This window comes from Leptosomus discolor, chromosome 4, assembly GCF_034619465.1.
Source record: "Leptosomus discolor isolate bLepDis1 chromosome 4, bLepDis1.hap2, whole genome shotgun sequence".
Taxonomy (NCBI): Eukaryota; Metazoa; Chordata; class Aves; order Leptosomiformes; family Leptosomidae; genus Leptosomus; species Leptosomus discolor.
Window position 1 is genome coordinate 15,809,076 of NC_141394.1, and position 26,232 is coordinate 15,835,307.

Genomic DNA, 26,232 nt, shown 5'->3' on the forward strand with positions numbered 1-26,232 from the left:
CATAGCTAATTATGGTATAAACCAAAATACCTTTGTCACGAAAGTTGCAGAAGATTTGTGTCTTCTGTGGGTCTCCTGTTTGTCAATATAGCAACTCTAGCTCTAGCTTGAGTCAAGTGAATTCAGGTGTAGTTTATTTTGCTTTGAATTGAAATGAAGATAGTCGTGAAATACTCTGAAATAAGTAGAGAACAGCAAGGGAAAAAGATGATGTGATCAGTAATGCATGATCGTAAGTGACCACAGGTGTTGAATTCAATTATATTTTAGCACTTACACCAAAAGAGAACCTTTTTCCTGTTAGATTTTGGGTTTGTTTGGGTTTTCTTTTAACAGGAAATACTTTTAACATAAGTCATAGGTTCTCAGCACAGCTAGTATAGCAGAAGCACAGTAAAACCTTCCTCTAGCAGTGGGAATGATTTCTAGACAGCATTTTAGATTCAGTAGTGCAGAGACCTGAGTCTTATTTTTCTTTTAATTATTTGTAACACAGCTGTCAAATAAAACATTAACTAGAAAGTTTGTTTTGTCAAAAAGGAATATCTGAGTGCATATGGTAAAGTTTGATATTACTATATAGAGAGGACAACTCATATTAAAGGAAATAAAAAAGTTGAGGCACTCTCATGAGTTTAATTCTTTTTTTTACCAATACAAAGAACAAAAGCTTATTTCTTGTTTTGATGGGAATGACTGAACCTTAGCTGCGCAGTAACAAAGTAAAACTAACAAAGCAGTGCAACTACATGAACAACTGTCAAACACATAGCCTTGAAAAATGTTTGTTTTCTAGAACAGAACCTATAAACATTGAATATAATTGAAAGAGAGATCTCTATAACTCGGCGATGTTTATAGCATAAACTTGTGTTCTAAAAGTATAAATCACCTCAGGTAGTTGAATACGTATGGCTATACGACTGAAAAATATATCACATAATTAAATTATGCTCAAATCTAAACCACGTAATTGACAACTTGAGTTTTCAGGGAAAAACGTACACTTGGTGAGATGTTTTTGTATATAGCCAAAATGAGGTTGTGTAATCGGTGAGTGTTTCACTGCTCCTAGCAGTGAAGTTCCAATACTTGTTCTGACTAAGTCTGTCGGCTGGTCAGCATCTGAGTTGGTTCGGTGATCCTGCGGCACAAATCCAAGCACTGGTGTGCAGAGGTGACCGCTATAGAACACTATTACAGACTCACAGAGATGAGTGAAAGGCTTGATCCTTGCTTTCGGTACAAGGTAGATCTGCACAGTGAGTGTACCTTACAGGCTTGTGCCCCTTCCAGTCGGAAAAGGCTCGTGTGATAGTGCTTCATTTCACAATTTCTCTTGGAGGATTATACTTGCCTAGTAAGTTTTGTCAGTGTTTTATTTCAAATCTGATGTACACATTTCCTTTAAATTGTATCGTGTTATTCTGTTTTTCCTCAGGTACTAAAGTAAGTAATCCCCCTTTTTTGTAGATATTCATACCTTTCTCTTGTTGTTTTGGGGTTTTTTTCCCTCGTTTTCTCCACTTTAATACAATTACTTTTTTGATCTTCTGTTATAAATCAGGCTGTTAATATTGTTTTTATTATTTTCTCAGAACCACTTCCTTAAGTCTTTTGTTACCATTAGTGTTATTTAGTGGCTGGCTGTGAGTACAGTGCCTTTGTGCTGTGTAGAAAGAGGGCTATGAAATGTGTCCTACCAGCCACATTATATGATTGACTAATTGTTTTTAATTCATGCATCAAAATATTTTATTAAGATGTGCATAATTTGAGTCCCCACACGCATATTTGTTACTACTTGTCGTATTACAAGTTGCTATTTTTATACACTTTTCAGAACGTCTTGTTTCAGGTACAGTAGTTTGCATTTCGTATTTCTTTTTTGGTCTGTGTTGTTAATCCTTCCAAAGCAATCACACTTTTCCCCTTCTGTTCTTTCTCATTCTTTATTCACCCAAAGCACAAATGGGTGCATGGTCATTTGGGCTGAGGAATCTGAGGTCACGCATTAATGGCATCACACCTCACACTTCCTGGTGGCTTTGGATGCAGAATTTGGCCTGGCCCATGTTAACTGAATGGGCCAAGTAGGCACATAAGAAATGAGCGTGTGTATCTTTTGTCCTGTCTCTACAAGATCTGCAGTTGCTAGGCTTCAGCAAATCCAGTGAGGTGGATTTTAGTGCATTCTCATTTCATAGGATCACATATGCTGCGGGGACACATGACATGTTTGCTGTGTAGGAGCCAGCCTCTGGCAGGGCAGTCTGTCAGAGAGATCTTACATGTTTCTTCTCCCACATGCAAATCCACTACGCATGAGCATCCAAATTTATGTTTTTCTGAAAATACTGTCCTGTTAAAAGGTAATAGTCATATTCATGTTTACACAGACTCTTGAATGGCACATTTTTAGTTGCCTAGGCTTTCCTTTCTTTTTAACATTTATGTCTCTTATCAGTGGTACAAGCATTTATCCTATATGCAGTAGGTAAGAGAGTTTGTTCCAGGTCTGTCTTCTGAGGTTTTTTGAACGTTACAGAAATTCTTAAAAGGGAAGGATGCTGGTTGAAATAATTGGCAAATGTTTAAATGGTGACAGAAGAACCTGAGTACAAGAGTAATTTTTCACCTAAATCTCCTTTTCTCTGTTTAAGGAGATGCTCAAAAGCTGCATATGGTATATGCCTATATGTGCTTTCACACTGCTGGTTTCTTCTGAGTCCTAAATGTTCTGTAGCTACTTCTGATTCTGTTTCCCACATCATCATCAGATTTGCATTTTTTCTGTTGCTTTCATCGGTAAACTTTCCTTAAACTTGCCTTAAAAGAGAATCCCATCATGTTTCCTGTCTGTAAAGTGAATGTAAACATGTAGAATTAAAAATCTTTCTGGCATGATTTGCCTTCAAATAAAGTATAATATTTATGAACTCTAAATGTTTTTTGTATAGACTGTATGGACTACTGCACTTTTAAATAAGTTTCCACCAGATCAAGACAGGAAAATAGTACTCTTCACTGTAGTTCTTTTTGGAAACCTTTTTAATAAAGACAAAATACTATATTAAAAATATGTAATAAATATAAAGTACTTTATAATGTATTTAATTTGCCTTAGAAAGAATAAAAACATAGTTGTAAAACAGTCAATTTTATGTGTTTTAGGTAAACTGATACAAGTAATATTTGGACACTGGGATGTTGTAACCTGTCTTGCTCGCTCTGAGTCCTACATTGGAGGAAATTGTTACATTCTCTCGGGATCGCGTGATGCAACATTGCTGCTCTGGTACTGGAATGGCAAAACCAACATCATTGGTGATAACCCAAGAGGTAAGCAAAACCGGAAAAACCCGTTTTATAAGGACGTTGGCTAAAAATGGCTTTAGTGAACACTTTGCTTGATAAAGTTTTAGGTAACATGAATGTCAAAGTACAGTGTTTTTTCTTTTGTAGTTGTGATCAGTACTAGTTTAAAGAATTGAGGGTAAACAGTGCTTGCTTTGCAGCACAAGTAGAACTAGTTTTTAAAGTTATGGGATACTGAGCATTACAAATACAATTTTTTTTGTTACTCATTCAGTTGGGAAGGAATGGCTCCAGGAGTGAGAGAAGGAAATTTTTATATTTCCTGTTCAATTGGAGTAAATCTTTTTCTCTCAATGTGATAATTTCATTAAATACCTGCATTTGAGTTGTTTAAAACAAAAAAGACTGTACACTGCTTCAGTTCAGACTGTATTCTATACAACTGTAATCTTATACACACAGGTTCTCGCAGCGGTACCTTAGCTCTGAGTAGAGTTCTGCGGGCAGTGAATTGTAACTTAGACTGAGGTCATTGTAACGAGATGCGTAATGGTCTGGGCAGGACGCTTAGGTGAAAGGAGGACAGACACGTGGGATGGATTAAAGAAGCAAGCTGAAAACTTTTTTCATTTAACGCTTTGTTAGGGTGCTACATGCCTAATCCTTGCTGTCACGTACTAGGCTTTTTAGTTGGTTCCAGTGCAAGCAACAGGGCTTATAGCCTGTAACTGAACTGGTAAGTCAGAATAACCCTGCTTCAGTCTAATTCAGTTTTAAGCCCTCCCCACCCAAACTCACCTTGCCCTTACTAAAGAATTTAATGTCTTCCACCTTTCACCGTTTCCCAGGAAATTCCAAATCTTTTTACTCATGAAGATTCTCTCTTTTAACTCGTAATTTTCTATGGGAAACAGTGAAACACTATGACTGTTCAACCCTGCTGTGCCTGTATTATATAACAGGAAAGGTAGAAAGTGATCTTGTTATTATGCCAGTTCCACTCCGCACAAAAAATTGATTCCTGATGCCCAAAGCAAAGAAGGTAGCAGACATGCAGCTTGAGAACAATCCTGAGTGAGCCAGTTCACAGTAGTAAGAGTCTTTTGAGACAGCTGGTGAGAGCTTACATACATGAATAGAGGGGCACGTCCTAGCCAAACAGTGATCCTGTTCTCCCTGTTCAGCCAAAAAGAAAATGCCTCTTCAGAAGGGGTGAGAAGGAGTATATGCTGCCTGTCTTCAGAAGTGTGTTTGTTACGTTTTCTGCCATACACTTAAGGTCTTCACTGGCCCTGTTTAAATACTACTAAAAACACACCTGCTGTCTGCAGAGGACAAAATGGACATTTGGAAAACAAGAGATGTTCTTACATCTGGCGTATATTGCAACGGGCATACAATTTCATATAACGTAAACAATATCTGACATCTTCCAAATTAATCAATTTGGTAAAGTTGTGCGATCCATACTCAACCTGTTACTCAACTGGAGTTTATTTGAATTAAAAAAAAAAAGAGGTGGTTTGACTGGAATTGCATTCTGTGAACTATTTTAAAGAAGCACAACTAATTAATATCAGAATGAATATCTGAATTTAACTTGCAAATTATTTGACTGTGAAAACTATTCAAAAATTGCACACGATGCAGAAGTTCAGTTCACACAGTTACAGAATCTTTAGGCAGAGGATGAGAGTAAACTGTCCCCATTATCCTTCCAGCAGTGCGATTCAAGAGATGAGAACTTTTCTGGGGTGCGGCTAGCAGAATTTTGTGAGCATCTTTAAATAAATATGGCTTTGGTTGAGGGACAAAATCTCTATGAATACTTTATGCATATTTCACAATCTATCATTTTAAAGAAAATGCAAACACTGCGCTATTTTTGCAGAGCTTGTAAACTTGGAAACTCCAAAAAGTCTGTGAAAGGAACTTAAGAACTCAAGTGAGCTTGTAAATCCTAAAGAGCAAAACTGCCCTTTTGAGGAGAAAACCCTAAATATTTCACTGGTGTGAAGCAATGAACATTTGTAGGTGTCCCTTATAGTGTTTTCAAGGCCTGCAAGTGCAGCCCATCTTTGCAGATGCGTAGGTCTGTCCTGAGAAGTTTTTCTTGTTGAGTATTTGCCACGCTTGCCTGCTTTGTGAACAAGACCTTGACGTAATAGGCTCCTATGTGACCTTACCAGATCATATGCTGAGATTTTGTACCTAATATCTAACTAGAATAGGTAGATTTTGTTACAATCTGTTGACTGTCTTCTCTGTTGCAATTTCTAACGTATTAAAATTTTGCAGTTTTCAAAGTTGACACTAGGCTATTTTAACTACTGTTTAAAATCAAACAATAGCTACAGGGTAAGTCTCTTTGTTCGCAGTCCTTATTAAACTTGTACTTTTAAGGACTTGCAATGGCTCCTAGGTTTACCAGTTGCCCTTATGTAGCTTTTTTTGTGATACAGCATGCCTGGAAGCCTTTGTTATGAACTGGAATCTCATGGCACTATACATAGGCCTAGACATGTGTATAGTAAAAGACAGTTTCTACTTCAAAGAGATGGTAATCTGGGGGGTTTAATTTTTCCCAGAAATAGCATTCTATAGGCATCTCTATTCAGTCAAATCTTTTTTTTTTTTTTTTTTTTTGAAAAGGCAAATAAAAAGAACTGTTTCTGCTTAGTTCTTATTTTGTCAGAAATGGAAAGCACCAGCAGACCTGTTGGGTTTTGAGCCCTGTTACTGCAACTTTAACTTCCATCCATTTGTAGGATGGTAGATATTTAACTTGTCTGATGTCTTTTTGTGTTTTTTACCTCAAAATGTAGTTTATTCATGCTTTCAATGAGCACTGTTCGTTGGAATTTTAGGTACTCTCAAAGTTGATACTTTCCTATTTTTTCCTCTATTTAATTATCTCTAATTTCCGTCTTAAAATGAGTTCAGAGCAACATGCATCCGATGGCACTGTACCAAATCATGATGCCAGAGTAGTTTCAACGAAAGTAATCAAAGCCAGAAGCATTTCTTTCCTCCTTTCGTAGTACCTGTTGCCTCTGATATACACCAGTCAGCAGACTAGTGTGATCAAGCTACCCTAAATACTGTCCCATTGGGCACCCATTACTCAACTAGTTACATTTTATTTAGGTTCCTTTATCTGGTTTCATTGCTTTAGGAAGCACTGAGCTCTTGATCTCTGGCTGCTTATATTCATGTATTAGAGTGGTACTTAACTCAAGCTGGCAAGCCAGGTGGGCTGTGGCATACATGATAAATGTTTTGTTTGATATCCTTTATCAAGGACAATTTTCTGGCCAACTGGACTGTATGGAAAAAATCTTTACATTTTTGGTTTAACGGAAGAAATATGTTACTGAAATACTCATTATTTACATTCTTTAATTTTTAACTTTTAATCTGACTTCTTAAAGAAATTACGCTTATGCAATCTCACTGTCTGTTTAGCTTCTCCCTAATAACTCTCAAATGCGTTGATCAATCTAAACCAAATTTGATGAATTTAAATCTCAAAGATATGAAATTCCTACATGGGACACATCTGCTGGAAACTATTTTTATTCTTCACAAAACAGCTTGATTACATTTAGGTTAAGTTCTTTTTTCCTTCTCAAATTAAAACCTGAAATTCAAAAAATATTTCAACATGCTCTTTGATCAAATGTAGGGTTTTTTTCTTTCTAAATTAATTGGTTTTGAAAATGTAGAAGCATGGCAGTACTTCACTTTGGTGCACAGGCCTTTTCTGATGCAGAAATGTTTCTGTGGACAATTTCTGACCAAGCCTAGGAATAATTCAGAACAGAGCAGAGGATCTGAAATAGTTGTATCCTTTAGAATAGCCCTGAGTCATTCTGAGTTCACATTAACTAGCGTAATTTACTGTGGAGATGTAAAGTCACATTGGATAGCATAAGGGGCTTTTTAGTTTTCTCTCCTTGGCATGTGGTTTGCTGTGACCGGGTGCGGGAGGTAGGAGGGAGAGGATGTAACCCTCCCCTTGGTACCCCCTGAAGCCCATGTGTGATCTGGATCACAAGGTTGGCTTTTGCATATTTAGAGGCTCTGATCTAATAGCACGGTACCGAAACGTGGCATTATGCTTCAGGACTCGTGTTCCTGAACAGGGTGGTAGATGAGCAGAGGTTACTGGGGGAGGGCGGTGTGCTTGCAGAAAGATGCCGTGTTTTGCACTTGCCCAGCCTAATGCGATGGAGGTGGAGGGGAGGCGAGAAGTTGGGGGGTGATGGCTAGAGAAAAGAGATGAGAGGATTCATTTGCATACAAATGGTGCGCATCGCTTTCAGATCCCACTCTCACTTTGAAGCTCAAGTGGCGACTCTTAGTGTTTGGACATTTCCTAGGTCGAGGGATTGCATTTTACTTTGTAATCACAGAACCGTAGGAAGCAGGGCCGGGGCGGGGGGGGGGGGGCGGGTTGGGGGAGCTTTGGTCACCTGATCTGTTTTCTTTTCCCAAAGAAGGCTTAACTACGCCAAAACCATTCTTGACTGATGTTTATCCAACCTTCTGTTAAAAACTTTGGCAAATATATTTTTGGGCTTTAGAAGTCTTTTCCAAGTGTTCAGCCTAGTATCTAGTTCTTTTTTGCAGCAGTTACATTCTATCATTTCTTACATATTTATTCTTCGTGTAGAGAACAGATTATTTATTTCCTCCTTGCAACAACTTCCAGTTACTTGGATTATCATGACCTGCAATTCTTTGCTTCCAGATTTAATAACCCAATTATTTCTATCTTTTGTCATAAGTCATGTTTTTCTAGACCTCTGGGTGCCTCTCCTCTTCAGTCGTCTGTCTTCCTCAAAGTAGACCCAGCAATGCAGTTGAAACTTTTCCAGTAATAAGTAGAAAACAACCTGTTTTACAGACCGGTACTTTTCACATCCCCATGGGATATCTGTTTGTTTAAAAACAGCATGACAGTGTTAATTCTTTAAGTGAATGAGCCAATATAAATTTCAGTCTTTTCTGAAGAACTGCCGTCTACTCAGTTGTTTCTCCTCTTCTGTGTAGTTTAACTGTGGAATCTTGTCTTTAAACTTTCTGAATTGTATTCTTTTTAGTCTGTTTCTCCAATTTGACAAACTGATTTTGAATTCTTATCCTGTCTTCCAGCAGACTTGCAGCAACTTATGTCTGCAAATGTAATTTGCCGTCTTATTCTGTCAAATTCGTCATTAAAGAAAATATTAGATAGTACAGTTCAGGAATGCCCATCAATACATTTACCATTTTGACAATGAATAGCTTTCTGAATATGGCTTTCCAGCTGGCTTTTCATCTGATGGATGGTAGCATCTTCTAAACATGTGCTTCCCTATATTGCTTAAGAAATTGCCCATGTGAAACAGTGCCAGAGTTCTTAATAAAGTCAAAATATATGATGTCTCCCTGAACTCAAGTCCTGTTACTCTGCCATTGCAAGAAAAAAAATCGCTTTGACATGATCTGTTCATAACAAATCCAAATCAGCTGTTACTCATCTCCTTGTTTTCTTCCAGGAAAGTGTGTGTGTGTAAATATAAATGTTCTGCCAGTGTTTTTTCTGTTTGTTGGGATTAAGCAGACTACTCTCCAATTTCTCATTTTTCCTTTTCCTGCTTCTTAAACCACACAAGACTTTTTTTCATCTTTCAGAACCTCACCCAGTATCCATAAAACAACAGTTACAACTCTGGGATTACATAGTTTCATTTTCACAGTGTCCTCAAATCAGTATTACCAGGGCAGTTGAGTTCCAACCTTTAACTCGGTTAGGTATTCTTTAACTGAGACAACAGTTCTCATTGCTGCTTTTACTTACGTTTGCTGCCTGGCTGCAGTTGGCCTTTTTATTGAAGACTTTTCCTGAAACACTCTTAAATGTGTGGCATCATCTGTTGGTATTGTTTGCTCTTAACAACAGACCAGCTTCTCATGAAAACATTTTTTTGTGTTTATAGAACGACTGTTATTCCTGCTGTCATTGTTAGTTGCATCTCATCTATGCTTGGCTATCCTGGTTTTGTCCCTGCTTGCTCATACTCATCTCTTACACTGGTTCAGAAAAATCTCACTTAGTTTGATCTTTCTGCCTGGCTTTCCTATGTTTACAGTCACTGGAGAACTTTCAGTTGTGCCAGCTGGGATCTTTTTGTCCATCTTATCCTTCTGCTGCACTGGAGCATTTTTCATTATTATTCTTATTACCTTTTCCTTTGTTTTTTGTAAATTTAACTTCTCATGAGATCTAATAGAACCACGTTCTGTATCCATTTAAACTTGTCTTCCCAAAATACTTCAGAAAATTATCTTTTTGTCCTTGTTCTTTCTCTTATAAAGCATATCGAACACATCTTCACCACTTTCATGTAATTTCCTTTCACCGCCATGTTTTTGATCTGTTTTGCTATATTTGTTATAATCATATCTAAAAGGTTATCTCTAGCTGTTGCTTATATATTAAAAATTGTCACCAGATTGCTTGCTACACACATAGTTGTTGTATTCCTTTACCAACAAATGCCTTTGTAGTTGGAATACCCCATTTTCTCCAATTCTTCTTCTTAATGATCCCTCGCCTATACCTACTGGGTAGAGGCTGATCAGATTAGTGAATGTCAATCTGTGTCTTCAAAGTTTTTGTTTTCTCACTGTAATTATTTTGTTTGGATGTACTTTCTTGGAGAGGAGGTTTACAATGGTGAATTTAAGTGTCTTAATGTTGTTTATGCTTATAAAATGTTTGTGCTTAAAAATGGTAGGCATTTCCATCGTCAAGGTGAAGATGAAGAGCTTTTCTGCTATTCTTACACTATATTCATAGAATATGAAGAGGCTGTACTGTTGCTTTCAAAATATTTACAGAATTGTTAATAACTATTTTTTAGTTTTCATATTTTGAAAAACAGAAATATATCTAATTTAGAAATTTGGTTTGCTTAATGAAATTAAGGCTTAAGCAATAAAAGTATTAAGTACTAATGAAATGTAGAGTCTGTGTATAACTGTATTACTACGGCTAGTACTAATGTGATCTCTTCTGAGTTATTGCATTGATCTTCCACACATATGTGAATAAAACAAATTATATTACCTTTTTTATGTTAGCCAATAAAACTAGAGAATGTTACTCTGTATGTATCACATTTGCATCACGAGGATTAGGGGCGTGCTTTCATTGCATAGTTTCTTATTTTTTAGAGGGCACTATATTCAGGTTTTCTGAAGTGCGTTAGAGAAATTAAATGCTTTCAGTAGTGTAGCTGTGTAGCAGGGCACACGTGTGAATGGAAGCATGTGATTTTGTACTTAAAAAAAAAAATTACTGGATTTAACTGAGATTTATTTGAGAGGATTTGTTGAACACTTTTACTGTTGCTAAAATGTAGACTATCTTCCTCAGATACAGTTTTTTAAAATGCATAATATTTTAATTTTATAAAATAGGACATCTCCCAAAGGATTCAAAATTTAATCACATTTCCTGTCTTGCCAAAGAACAGTCTAGCTACTATCCAAACTACTTTTAAAAGAAACTGTATTCTGTTGGGTTTTTTTATAGCTACAGTTCCTAAATAAGTATTTGAATACCTGAAAGACTTTTTATCAATTAACATTACTGTAAAATTAAAGCTGTGGTCTTGAGACTAGAGAAATCATTAGTTTTAATTGTATTAGTAATCATAGCAAAAGATAACACATCTGTATTTCATCAACTGCTACACACATTTTTGAGTTTGAAAATTTAAACTTTTTTAAGTGAGCGTTTGATAATGAATTATTTAAGTGGATAATGCAGGTGATTTAAACTTTGAAAGTATGACCTGAGGAGCATCTTTGTGTTGGCTGGTAAGAGACTAATGTAATACGTAGTAATTTCTTTGTACTCAAACACACTAATCCTGTAAACATGAATTCTGTGAAGATTTGCATACATGCTTGCCTCTGTACACAGTGAATAATCACACTGATTTCAAGCAGGTCATATGTGTGCTGTTAACATACTAGCAAAAAAACATCGTTGCCTTATTTCCATCCTTATCCTTATCTTGAATTAACCTACATCTTGGTTCACAAGTTTCTGCATGATCTGGACTTTTATATTCAGTTTCAAAACCAATGATTATAGAGAAGATAAGATTCCACATTTCTAAAGAGTGTTTATAGCATAAATATTTATTTAGACTTTTAATTATTATTTCCTAAAAAAATAATAAAATAAAAATGGAAGTAGTTTGCGTAACAGCTTCTTCTCTTAAAAAAATAATTGGGAAGTAGTTGTAAAAATCTTAACTGTCAGTGTTCCCTTTTGCATTTGTCATGCTAAGTAGGAGGGGTATCAAAATGTCCTTAAATCAGTATCATGTTAGTTAGTAATGGAAATTCTGCTATTATTGTTAATATCTGTCAAATGGTGGTCTACCATAATAGCTAAAAATTTGCAGAGCCTCCAAATATGTTTGGAATTGCTGCAGCTATTAAGGCGATAGGTGCCGTTCACTGTAGCTGGTCTGTTAAGAAACGAGTGTTGCTCTATGACAGTATAGCACTGAGAGTTTAAAAACAGCCTGCATGTGCTCCTTTTGGTATTTTTTACTCCTGCACACATTATATTATTGTGTGAGTACTTCTTCAAAAAAATCCAGTAAATAATTCAATATTATTTTAACACTGTTTAACTGCAGTCATAACAGATATTCTTTGTTTCTCAAAAATGGCTGGACAGAGTAGCACAATATTCTGTATAAAGCAAGAATCCTTTAGCACCATCTGCTGGCATTCAGTTGAAAGCTGATCTTCGGACTGACTCTTCAAAGCACAGCCTAGTAAAATGTTTTTAAAAATATATTTTCACATATTTGGTGCAAAAAAATTCGATTTCATTTGTAGTATCATTTTTATCCTTTTTATTAAAATTATATAATGAGAAAATACAATGTGAATTTAAGGTTAACATATGAACTGAAATAGAAATAGGTCAGGAGTGTTTTGCTAAGTGCGATTGTAAAAAGAAATGGAATACTTTTTTCTTTTTTACTAGAGCTTTAGCAAGTGCAATGTTATAATTTTCTGTTTCTATTGAAAGTAAAATTCAGTAAATTTATTTCATAGAAGATGACCCACAAGGCTTAGAAAAGTATCTGTAACATGTTTTGGAAAGGGTAGTAACCACTAAGTATTCTTCTACCTAACATTTATTGCATTATTTGATGTTAGTCTGGAAAGCCTCATGAAAGCTTAATGGACAGAGGCCCTGATGCTGTAATTGGTCCTACAATTCCCTGTGTCTTCACAGGGCACCATTGTAGCCAGCAAAGCAAGTACTGGGACTATCTGCGTGAATCTAGAACAGAACCTTTAATCATACAGCTACAAAAGGTCACTGTCATTTCTTTTCTAAACTGTAACACACTGATACCTCAAAGAGGTTGAGGCCTTAATTCCTCCAAGTACTCTATAAATCACATATAAATGATGGTTCCAATATATTTAAACTGAAAAGAGATGAGGTATAACAGGTGGATGAATTCTGGTATATCTGAAAATCTGCAATGACGCTGCATAAGCAATATAAATTTGTATTTGTATAATGCCAAGAAAGTCATGTCTTGGATACATATGAGGACAAGGTCTTCATTGAAAAGAACTCGCAGTAGCATTCCCTGATGATTTGGAAAGCACTTAAATAGACAAAGTGATTTGGTACTGATCAGCATATAAGTTTCTGTGCTATAAATACTGATTTTGGCTAAAAGTATGTCCTACAGTGCTAAGGTCAGTATCTGTATTATCCTCGTTTTCAACCGGCTAAGAAAGATTGTGTTTCAGGGTTTGTCAATCAGAGTAACTAATTGCAAGTAACATTGTCGAGCGAGTTCTGAGGCACAGTCCAGACACAAGTGAAGGCAGTACGTATTTTGAGACTGGAAACAGTGTTGGGATACTGGGCTTTTGGCAGCATCCAGCTTCCAGTGTCGCTAAAACTACATGCACGAAATTCTCCAGAAGAATAAGGATATTTAGCACTTCATGATGTAATGCAGACCTTTGAGTTCCAGGAACAGCAATACTATATTTACCACTTGTAACTAGTAGTTGATGTGGTAAAAGGAATTATATTCATATGGTAAATGAATGCAACCTTAATGTGCACCATATGCATAGTGGTGGGATGATGTACTAATATATCACATTTATTTACCTTGTTTGGTTGCTGGGAAAAATAACCATTCACTTCAAAGTCTGTGCCATATAAGACAGAACAGAGTAAGGCAGAAGATGCAATAATTTATAGTCTAGAATAAAATTACCAACTAAAATGTTGTAAAAATTATTTGGTCAATACAATAATCCTGACTCAGGTAGGAAATTATTTTGTAAGTGTTTCTGGAGCTAAAGTCTATTAACGCTAGCATCACAGAGGTAAGCGTTACTCCACTGAGTGCAAGAATACTGCATGTAATTAGAATTACGGCCTGCTTCATTGAGAAAGTATCTGTTTGAAAACAGGTACTTTTAAAAAGACAGCTAATTTGTGTATGCTCTGAACTTGGTGTATGCCATCAGCATCCCCAGTTACATTGATATGTAAAGGTGCAAGCATCTATCTAGTACAATACACTACTGGTGCATTGGTTTGAAATTAACTTTACAAAAGCAATCAAATAGCTGAAGCACAGACTTTTATACATGCTGTTATGGAACAGTATTGTTTTGCAGTGATACATTTTTCTAATTTTAAACAAAAATAAATAATTTTAATATAGTATTTTAATAGCAAGGGAAAAAAAAAAAGGCAAATCGAGCTGAATTCTCATATGAAACCTCTCATCTCAGATTATTTTCTGCCCAAGGTATAAAGTACTATACAAATTTCAACTAGTAGTCAGTTTCAGCATATTGTAAGATGTCTTTTATCTTACAATAATTCCTCAGTAGGTGCTATTTCTGACTGAAATAATTGCTTGATGAGTTTTTTCCTTTCCTCTTGAGGTTTGTCAATTTTTTTTCTTGGACTCACTAGGTGATGCAATAGTTATAACGATAAACCATGAGAAAAAGGAAGAAAATAATTTTTTTTTTTTTTGGTGTAAACAAAAAAAGCCCCTTCATAAAGCTGTTTTAGAACATTCTCAAACACAAAAATGACAGTGTTTTAAAACTTCAAAGCTGATATTTAAGTAGCAGTTTATGAAGTCGGGATGGTGCAAATATTAAAATATTAGTGTACACTGACCCTGAGTATTCACCTGCAGATACTTTCCAGGGGCTTCAAAAAGGTCTGTATTCAGTGGGAGGAGTCCTGCTGAATGACTTCCAGGACTTCCAGCAGATGAATCCCTAGTAAGGGCGAACTTGTTCCAGAAACCTTTGCATTGCACATGGTGTAGGAATTAAGAGGCTGGGGATTATTGACTTTTGAAATCGGAATTGTAATATCCATTTCATGAAGGCCCGTTAAATCTTTTTCTTGTGTTTGTTTTGGAAACATAATGAACCTCTTCTCTTGCAATGATGTGTATGAAAAGTCTTGTATTAGTGCTGAATAAATGTTAGTCACTTGTGGAACAGTGTGACTGTGGGAAGGAGTACCGTACTTCCCTGTGTTATATTTGCTAAAATGAATTCTGCATTTTTTTTCTTTGCTGAACAAATGTAACAGCACTATTGCATCTTCTGTGTTTTATGTTTTTTGCTTCAGAATAGAATAATACGTTGTTCAAAGATGGTGTTCCTTTTTCAGAAACTACGGTTGAAGTGTTTTTTACAAAACAAACCTTGCATGTAGGCATAAGGTTGTACTTCTTGTTGTAACAAAAAGTCTGAACAGATGGGGAGTAGTTTGAAGGAATTAGAGGAAATGCTGATGGAGTGTCATGTGAAGAATCAGAGAACAATGAAATTTCTACATATATGAAAAGATTAGATTGTTACTTTAAAATGGATGTTTACAAAGGAAAGATTCTTCAAACTGAAGTTTTAGATACTACAGTAACTAAAATACTTCATTAATATTGTGTGGTATCACTTTAGTAAGATCCCGCATCCCTCAAAGAGCTAGCCTTTCCCTACGGGTTAAAAACGGGTTTTTAACTAGTTGGCTGTAATTTAAATGTTCACCTGTTTGTGACCTGTAAATAATGTTAATATACAGAGTTTATAGAATATTTGACCATCGTCACTTTGATGTAATTAAACTCTGAAACTTGCTATATAATCAACATAGAAGCCTAGCAGAAAATTAGTTTTCTTGATTCACTTACATTTTGCTGAAAAGCACTTTTGTCCAAATGTCCTATATATTGTAAGTACATTTGTGCTTCTCAAATTGATTTCAAACCTTTTATTGTTTTCCTCAATTTTTATCATATGAAGCAACTTCAAAATTGTGAAATTTGTAAAATTATTTTTAGAAGACTTTTCTTAGATATGTAATTTTGTTTGGTTGATGTATCCTTCTGAGAAAGTACTCAAATGCTTATTTTTGCAAGAAGTAGGTAAAAAGATAGTTAGATTAACTGATGCTTCATTTAATTTGGATTTTATATTGACATAAAATCATATAATTAATTTGCCATTTAAAAGTGCCCTACAGCTTCTGCAGTCATAGAATAATAATTTAGAAATGACTGTTTGGCTGTCTGTGACTTATCATAATTAACTGTCTTCTCAGCATAAAACATAAAAAGGAGCATGCTCAAATATTATTTTAATGTGTTGCATAATATTATCTCACCCAGAAATAGTAGGAAGAGTATCTCATATTTCATTGTGAGATAAGTTTTTCAGTCGATCTCTAGTTCAATTTCTTTTTAGGGAAATACTTTTCCTTAAATAAGTTCCTGTGTTTAGCTCAGCTCTTACAACTTAGTGCTGAAAATATGGAAAGTGTTCGTTTTAGGAATTTACTGGTGGATCTTAAATGTCATGATCCTATGTTGTTTTGTAACATCACTGAAGCTGAAAAAAAAAGCAGAGAAAGACCCAGCAATACAAAGCAATTTCTTGTTATCCAGTAAGGCGTATCTTCTCTGGATATCATTAAACTAGGAGAGAGTTTTGACTTTGCTATAATCCCACTGTTCCTTTTTAAAAGTAGTTTCCAAACGCCTCACATTTTTTCACTGAAGTATCGCCATAAGCTGACATGGTATCGTGCTCTTCTTTTATCTTCTGAAGCTTGAATTTTATGATTTAAAATGTACTTTAGTCACTTAAAGATGAGTGATATTTTATGCTATTTTCTATGGGAAAACAGCTTTGCAGGTATTATTTATTGGAATGTAGGAGAGTTCTTTTGAAATAATTTGAATGGTTACTGCAAAGGCAAAGTGTTATGTCCATTATTGGAAGAAAACTTTACGTGTACCTCCTGTGACTTAAATAAATCATTGACAACGTTTGTTGCCATGCGAATGTGACATTAAGATTTATACAGCATTCAACTTCAAGTAGCAATCCAGCAATGGTATAGACTAAAGATATTATTATATACTATGCTGAGAAAAGCACATCTGTAAAACTGTTGTGTCTTGGTGATTAGTGCTAGGATTTGAACTATCTTTAATTTCATTTGACTTGTTCATCTTCCTTAAGGATCTCCATAAAGATGCACTGAGTATTCTTTTCAGTCCTTAGTTAGGGTTTGCATCAGTGGTCGTAAACCTGCTTAACGGACAAAGACTCTTTTCCCTTTGAAGTCACTTCCCCAGCTTTTCAAAAGGTCTGCAAGCTGGTTCCCCTAAAACAATTTAGAAAAGTTTGAAGTGGTGCCCCTTAAACCAGCAACAAAATAAAATTTTCTCTTTGCATTATTGAAAACCATGACAATCTTCTGAAGCAATAACAGTTTAAAAGCTTTTAAAGAAATCTGTTCTGCTCTATGACCAGCTTTTAAGTTGACCCCATTATTTGGAAAATCAGAGGCTTGGAAACCCTTAAATACTTGACATTCTTATCAAAGGAGTCAGCCTGACTTTTCACAGGACTCCTCTTTTACAGTATTTATTCAAGTCCTAATTTTTTTTAGAGATACTATTCAGATTTCTTCTATTTCTTTTTTGCATTAAAGTGTTTTTTTAGAACAAATGTAAGTTAGTAAACAGTTGATATAATTTATGAAACACTGATCCTGCCACCTGGAGATTTATACTCTGTTTGCAGTAAAGTCCAAATTCTAAAAAGACTGCGAGCCTTACTTACGTAATTTTATTGTGGACTGTGATAAATAAATATGCTCAGTTTCTACTTAAGAATTTTATTTCCTACGTTTTCTGTATATAGTTACTGACAGCCTAACATAGGTAAAGCCTACAGTAATGCAGCTGCTGTTAGCAATAAGTTTACTATAAGGATTTTGTTTATCTGCACCTCCTAATAATTCATTCAGACATTGCTGCTCTTAAGTTCTTCTAACTCCCAACATCTTACATCCATTACCTCCACTACAATGTTGTACATTTAAAACTTGTCTGATTTCAAAAGTTTCATTAACATGTGTAGTATATAATTACATTAAGTCCTTGCTGATCTATGCAAGTACGTGTTAAATGCAATTTCTGAAAGCAAAATAAAGCAATAAAATGAGAATTCTAGAATTTTGCTAACGTAGGCAGCTCATTTAAAAAAAAAAAACACTAACGAGCTTTAAATGCACAAAGCTGCCTCCTCTTTTATGGCTCGGGGACAACAGGGAGAAAAAACTGGTCAACAGAATAAATTTTTTACCGGATTGCCTGGCCAGCAGGAGCAGGGAGGTAATCGTTCCCCTGTACTTGGCACTGGTGAGGCAGCACCTCGAGTGCTGTGTGCAGTTTTGGGCCCCTCACTACAAGAAAGACATTGAGGTGCTGGAGAGGGTACAGAGAAGGGCAACGAAGGTGGTGAGGGGTCTGGAGAACAGGTCTTATGAGGAGCAGCTGAGGAACTGGGGTTGTTTAGTCTGGAGAAGAGGAGGCTGAGGGGAGACCTTATCACTCTCTACAACTACTGAAAGGAGGTTGTAGTGAGGTGGGGGTTGGTCTCTTCTCCTAAGTAACAAGCGACAGGGAGGAAATGGCCTCCAGTTGCGCCAGGGGAGGTTTAGATTGGACATTAGGAAAAATTTTTTTGTTAAAAGAGTGGTCAAACACTGGCACAGCCTGCCCAGGGAAGTGGTGGAGTCACCATCCATGGTGGTGTTGAAAAAATGTGTTGATGTGGCACTTCGGGACATGTTTTTAGTGGGCATGGTTGTGTTGGGTTGATGGTTGGACTTGGTGATCTTACAGGTCTTTTCCAACCTAATGATTCTATGGATAAGACGACAGTTATGGTTGGTGTTACATTTTCCTCCAAAACTGCAAATTTGTGGCTTGTCTACACAATGTTCATTTATGAGTCTTCTGAGGTGCCTGTGCCATGTTTAGGTGAGGAAGGTTCAATAGAGCAAACTTGCTCTAAAAGGTCTGTGAGCGTGTGTAGGATCAGCCACCTGAGAGGTACTTAGAGGTCATTAAGTCTACCCTTACGCTTCTAATTTGTTCGGAGTTTTTCCTTTGCTTCTGAACTGTCTGCCATACTTCCTGGGTTTGAGTGTGTTTTGCCAAACATTATATGAAACAAAAGCAATAGCTTTTAATGATTATTTATTAAGAGATTAGGAACAAGTCAGCAAATTGCTCCAAAGCATTTTCGGATTTGAAATACTGATAACATAGATGTGTGTGTGTATATGCACACATATGTATTTAGTGTATATATATATATATCCGAGAAGAAACATATTTATTTACTTTTCAAGATTTTGTATTGTGGATATAAATTATAGATTATAACAGTAACTGCAGGATAAATCAAATTTTGAAAGGTCAAAATCCTTGATTTGTTACTTAGTTTATGACCTTTTCTAAAAAGCCATGTGAATGTGGCAGCTACATGGACACTCTGGGAGGTGTTGCAAATGGTCTCAGTAAAAATGTGAAATATGAAGAGTAAGCTAAACTTTTATTTATGCAAGCCCAGATCTCCACTTGTTTTCCAGAGAAGTCTCTCACGGTGCTCTTACAGGGTCTGAGCAGCTACCTGTTCTAATATAGTTCCATAATTTCTAATAAGACCCAGTACCAGTATTGCTAGTACTTTTAAGGCTCCACATGGACGCACTAATGATGCTGGCCTTATCTTTTGAAAAGTTACAACCCCAAATGTAATTTGAATGATGCTGCCTTAGTAACCAATGGAGTCATTTGGCCCTGCTGTTACTCTGTCTCTTTGCAAAACCATCTCCTGTTTCCGAAGTTAAAAAAGTTTGACTTTACCACAGCTTTACTGCCTTGTTGGTATCTCACATATCATCATTTATTGTGAAGGAAATTATTCCCTTCTGCTTAAAACCTCGTCTAATCCTTTTTGAAACTACATGCTAACACTGCCCAAGATACATTCTTTAGAGTTTAAATGCTTTGTCAAATGCTATAAATGAGCTAATTATATGGTGATACAAAAATGTTATTATTTGATTTCCATGAAGTGCTAGCACTCTTGAAGAGGGTGGTACAGCGAATGACCTGTGAGTGAAGTTATAAAACTATTTAAAGGGCATTATAACATTTGCTTGGCCTTTCTGTGTCTTGACCTGGATAATGTTTTTTTTTCCGTTAAATGCGCCAGTTGTACAATTTCTTTTTCTTTATGGTATCTATATATGTTTATTTACAAACATAATCTCAAAAAAATACAATTTTGTTTGTTCTTGTTGCAGGGAAATGTCTAATAGGAGCAGCAGTAATTAATGTTGGGTTTGGGTGTTTTGATTTTGCAAACTCATCTGAAAGTCATACTACTCACCTGAATTCTATATTAAATGTGCGTTAGTAAATGTGCAGGCTGAATTCCTATAATATACTGCTGCTGTACTATATGGATGCGAGTACAGAAAACCATATGCAAACAGAAGCATAGAAGTGATTTGTAAGGAACATGTAAGGAAACTGAAGACGCTTCAGTGATTGAAAGCAGTGATTTTAGAAATAGATTATAACCAAGGATTGCTTTTATTGTTTTTTCATTGAAGGTGATTTTGCAACTCCTCGAGCTATTTTGACAGGACATGACTATGAGATCACGTGTGCGACCATTTGTGCTGAACTTGGCCTGGTAATAAGTGGTTCAAAAGGTAAGGTAGCTGTTGTCATTTCTTTCTGTTTATGAAGCTATAATCCTAATTGAAAAACAAATACAGTTTCAGCTTTCAGAATTTATTAACTTTATGATGGTTTTATTTCTAACTTTTTTTTAGTTGCTATGGAATTTGAAACCTTGTTTTAAACACGTTAAAACTGAGGAATATTCAGACATTTAAAAGAAGAGGCAGCCGCATCAGTTTCCCTATTTTATCCTATGATTACTATTTCTTTTTGTTTGCTTATCCAGTGTGTAGTTGCATATAGCATGCGGTTGATAACAGGCCTTGACTGCCAGGGTGGTGAAGAATGTTTGGTATGGATAACTTCTCAAGAAGGGAAGCAAAAATTAGTTTCAGGAGAAAGAGAATGTGCTGTCTTGTTTGTTCGATGAAGGGTGTATATAAACTACCAACTAAAATACATAGCTTGTTCAGGTTCTTTGAGCTTAACTACAAAGCCTGTAATATGCCCCATTATGTGTTCTTAAAGACCTGCTTTTGGCAGGCGAATTATAAAGAATGATGGTGAATCCTTGAGTATTGTTTATCATTTTCCTGTTTGGTCATCCACAATTATTTTTAAACGGGAAATTTCTTAGAATTAGGATCTTTCTGCTTTAGTGTTTCCGAAGTACCTACCTTGAGACACTTTTTCAAAGTGGGATGTACTCACCACATGCACCTGTGTGCTTTTCTGATTTATGCATGTGAACACTTGTGGCTTACGTGCAAATCAACTGTTTGTCCAAATATATTAAGCAGCAAATACTTAGTGGATCATGTATGGGTTAAAATCTTCATACAAGAATATACACTTTTAGAGTACCTACATATGTAAATTTCATTACACTTACTTCAGTGTGTCTTCCTATTTTGAAAATCTCGTTTTAGATTTCAGTACATTTATTTTTGTGCTCTCAAAATTAACTGCTATCAGTTTTAAAAGAAAATCCAAAAGAAAATCTGTTAGGTCTCTAACTAGTTTTGATAGGTGCTCTAAAATACCTTAATACAAAGCTTTTAAGTGATAAACTGTTCATTTCACTCTCTGGCACCCTTAAAGTCATAGGCTATCCTCATAAACATGGTAAAAATCATTATAATGTATTATAATAGTGATTACCTTAGTAGAAGTCATTACTTATTATTTGATATATGATGTCTTTAAATGAGCATATAAATCAATAACCAGAGATTTTATTCTGTCTCGTTAGAAGGACCATGTCTCATACATTCTATGAATGGAGATCTACTGAGGACATTAGAAGGTCCTGAAACATTAGAGGGTCCTGAAAACTGCCTGAGACCAAAACTTATTCAAGCTTCAAGAGAAGGCCACTGTGTCATATATTATGAAAACGGTCTTTTCTGTGTATTCAGTGTGAATGGGAGACTTCAAGCCACTATGGAAACAGACGACAAGATAAAGGTTAGTGTGCTCAAATGTGCGCTAAGGACTGTCAGTTCCAGTGTCAGGAAGAGCTGTCAATGTTGGAGTTGTGTGGAGATTCTTTCTTTAGCCGGGCCATAGAAATATATGGTTCTAGAGCACAGTAGCAGCATTCTGAGAAAATATCAGTTAAGGCGACAGTGTACTCCTAATAGTACCGGGTTTAATTTTAAAATAACTCTGTTCATAAGGAATACCCTGTAGGCGTTTCCTTGAACTGAAGATTACAATTATTACTGATTGCTGACTAGGAGAAGCCGAGATACTTCTTTACTTTTTAGTCTGAAGGCAGGAGGTCATTGGACATGTTGTTTTGGATGTTGGCTTTCCCTTTTTTGGCATCACTGTCTACATTCCTTCATCTTAGCTTGAGTTAGCATGTGTTGTGCTGAGCTTCAGGAAGTTCATAGGCATATGTCTATATTTCAGCTCTTTAGCCCTTTGGCATTTGCTGACCAGGCAGCTAGATTCCACATCTTTAGCTGCGAGGGGCATGGAGCAAGTCCAAAACTATGCAGGAGGTATTTTAAGCTTATGGTTTTATGGAAATTATTTTATAGTGCAAAATGCAGGTCTTTTGGCAGTTCTTATGAAAAAGCATCTATGAAGCGGAGCAGAACCTGCCAGCTCTACTGTACTAAAGCAAAAATGTCAAAAGAATACTTTATTTGAATTAAAAATATTCACACTTTTTCCTTGAATGAGAAAAAAAGGGGAGGGGAGGGGGAAAAAATGACCAAGCATTATCAAATCTGCTAGAAAGTTACAGAATGCAGCAGAGACCCGAAGCAAGGTCACATTGCTGGGTCAGCATTCAGGCTACCTGAATTAACTGACGTTATGGTCTCTATGCCAGTAGTTGTGATCTGAGAGGCAGAGAATCACAGAATGGTTGAGGTTGGAAAGGACCTCTGAAGATCATCTGGTCCAATCCCCATGCTCAAGCAGGGCCATCTAGAGCCAGTTGCCCAGGACCGTGTCCAAACAGCTTTTGAATATCTCCAAGGGTGGAGATTCTGCAGCCTCTCTGGGCAACTTTTGGCGCTGCTCAGTCATCCTCACAGTACAGGAGTGTTTCCTGTATGAAAGCTGTATAACTATTTAACATCAGCAAGAGGAGACTTTTGTTGTTGTAAGCATATAGCAGAACTAAACCTCCAAGATGACTTTCATAATCTGATGCAAGAGACCAGCAACTCAGCTGCTGGGATTTCTAGTGTTCTCTTGAGTTGGAAACTCTCAAAAGTTTTTCCTTTATTTGGATTAGTTGTTTCAGGAAGAAAATGCTTGGTCTCACATTCATTTTACAGAATTATTGAAATTATTTCAGATGTTGTGCAAAGTTGTGATCATTTTTAAGTTTGCACCTGTTCTTCTCTTGACTCTATTCATGTTAATTTTTAAGATGGAAGAATGTGTCAATATGTTTGAAACAATTTTGATCTCCCTTATTTTCATTTTATAACTTACATGGAACAGTGCATGTTCCATTACCACTGAAGTCCCCAGTGTAGTTCAGTGCGTTCGCCTTAAAACCTTCTAAAACTCTATTTGTACTCTATTCTGTTAATCCAGCATCCCTGTGTTTGCAAAATGTCAGATAGTTGGTGGTGGAATAAGCAGAAATGACTCTATGTGTAGGTCTGTCTTCCATAGTGAGAGTGCTGCCTGAAGGGGGGAGAGGGCGTTAGATCTTTGGATGCTACAGCATCCACAAGTGCAGATTTGAGGCTGGCGAAATGAAGTAGGATGTGTATATTTCTGTCCCAAGCCATTCTTCCAAATTAATGTAGATTCTTACTTCAATTTTTAATATTTCTTCAATTCTCTTAAATTGCACCTTTGGCTGTCCTTGTACAAATGCTTTTGAGATTTTCAACCTACCCTTCATCCCAGTTCTTTCCATAAAGCAAGTACATATCACAGTGTTTCCTCTTTTTACAACAATAACGTTGATAATCTGTCACTTTCAGTTGTGATTATGTTGTCAGCTAGGCCAGCAAATCTGTAAAATATCTGGAAATCCCTTGCCGGCTAAAACAATTTCTGTAGTGTTTCAGTCAGTACCCACAGCTTTAGGAATGTTGCTAGAGGCAATGGAAGTTCTGCTCTCTGTGGGCCAGAATTACGTATGTACAGGGGTTTGGGTTTTATTTTATTTTGTTTTGTTTACTTTCTCTCCCAGTGGTCCCAGTTGGGCTTTACACTTAAACAACCTACAGCGTTTTTCCCAGTGCTTCTGCACTATATCATGTTAGAAGGCAAGTGGCAACTGCATGATTAAAGTAGGGGCATTTAAAATGAAAAGTACCTACCCATGGGCTGTGCTGACAAATACTTTTCATTGGTTTTTGCTCGAGGAGGATAGGAGAGGGAAGGAAAAGGTCATAACTGTTGAATCTGTAATGTAAAATTCTAGTTTCTGTTTTCCTATTTCATTATGGACCAATATTTCAAAACGTTACTGAGAAAACTAGCAGCTTTCAGTGGTGATGTTTGGAACAACACTCTGATTTTCTTTCTTGTATTCTTTGCTAGAAAATGGCTAGAAAAATTTCAGATGCTCTGGGGAAATTCAAAGTCTAATCAATCCCTTCCACCTGTTTTTATTTTAAATACTGGTTTGCTCAGTGGAGCTTAGGCATATCGCAGTACATCTACCATGTAGTGTTTAGATATCTTAATGAATAACTTAACTCTAAATAGTCTGCTTGTTCTGAGAAGTGAAGTTATTTTACCCTAAACAAAGACTGTATGCTGTTTCACCCAGAGGAACCAATTTATTTTCCTTTCCTGAGTCTGTTTTGAAATGTGGAAGTGCCCACAAGACTCCTGCTGCTGTAAGCCAGGGCTGTCACAGTGTCAGCTCTGCTTTTTTACAAAGCACTGCCTTTCAAAAATCTGAGATGTTAAAAGGGATTTGTGCAAAGTTTTGAGACTTTCCAAGGAAATACAAGTCAGAAATGCAGCTTTTAGAACGTTGCTGAAATTGTGCGCTTTGGGGATTATTTGAGAGTTTGAAGCTCACGTTGTGAGAAAGATTAGTTGCAGAGTTGTTTCAGTTTCATACCTAGCAGAATCATAGATAAACTACACTGGGGAAAAGCAGAACAGTAAAATTGATTCATGTCATCTTCTATACCAGTTGGAGTACTTGGGAGTAGAAGCATCCTTTCATTTGTTAAATCTTGAAGGGCATGTCATGAAACTGAAATGTTGACAGGGTGACCTTTTTCTTCTATTCCTTCCTTCATTTTTATATATATATATATATATATATAGGCAAGTGGCTGAGAAATTTATTAATAAACAATAAAAATAACTAAATCAACATCTTGTCTTCATGACAAGCCAAAGACTTAGTAAAATTGCATAGGTATTAGCAGGGTTCAAAGCCTATACTTTATTTAATCAAAAGATCACAAACCCCACTGCATTTTGCAGGTAGTGGAAGAGTTAAAGATTAATGGCTTTAATTTGCCTTTTAATATAGCATTTCTTCAGTAAAAGCCTCAAGTATAAAATTCAAGTGAACCGTGACCATAAGGTTAATGGATTTTCATCAGCTGAATTTTGTAAGTGTAGCAAATAATTATTTGTCACGGTCTTCATTGCAATTTGAAAATACCCTTAGGAGACTGCCATTGCTATAGAGAAGAAAACCACTCCATATTGATTTTTTGCTTCTAATGAATAATCTTTTTAATAATTGTGTGTGGTATGTTAGATCTCGTGAGCATCCACGCAGTGCATGCAAGTTCTAGATAATTTTCACAGTCTTATCTCAGTTGTTTTCCACCCCTTACTGAGTTACTGTACTCTTCTAAGAGGGTCTCTAAATGAGTTTTCCAGCTCCTTGGGGCTGTGCTTTGGGAGGTGCTTAGCATATTTTTGTAGGCTGGTAGAAACAATCACAGAAGCAATTTATGGTTGGAACATTCGTTTTTTGGGGGAGAAGCTTCAGCTCAGAATACTGAACTCTAACCTTGGTTAGTATTCAATTTTCCATACTCAGGTATGGTTGGAAAAAACCCTCCACATATTCTGCTTTATTGGGTCTAAATTTACATGTATGTGTTATCATCTTAATTCAGAACACAGCTGGAATAGGAGTATCATCTATTTTTTTCAGTCTTACACTATTTTGTTTACAGTATATGTTTGTATTTTGATTACATTCATTTTAAAGTGAAGTAAAATTTTAGCAATATTTGATTCATTCTGGGAGCTGTTGCAGTAAACACTCAATTTATAATACAGAAACTATCTTAATGTG

At 36.1% G+C, this 26,232-nt stretch overlaps 1 protein-coding gene across 3 annotated transcripts in view; it reads left to right on the forward strand.

The window, feature by feature from the left end:
- The window catches only part of LRBA (LPS responsive beige-like anchor protein), a 421,265-nt gene that overhangs the window by 389,238 nt on the left and 5,795 nt on the right, over positions 1-26,232 (forward strand). For all 3 annotated transcript variants that reach the window (XM_086464075.1, XM_086464077.1, XM_086464076.1), the window contains exons 52-54: positions 3,175-3,342; positions 20,396-20,497; positions 21,721-21,935. In XM_086464075.1, the coding sequence (XP_086320201.1) occupies positions 3,175-3,342; positions 20,396-20,497; positions 21,721-21,935 (485 nt within the window). The remainder of the gene's footprint in view (positions 1-3,174; positions 3,343-20,395; positions 20,498-21,720; positions 21,936-26,232) is intronic.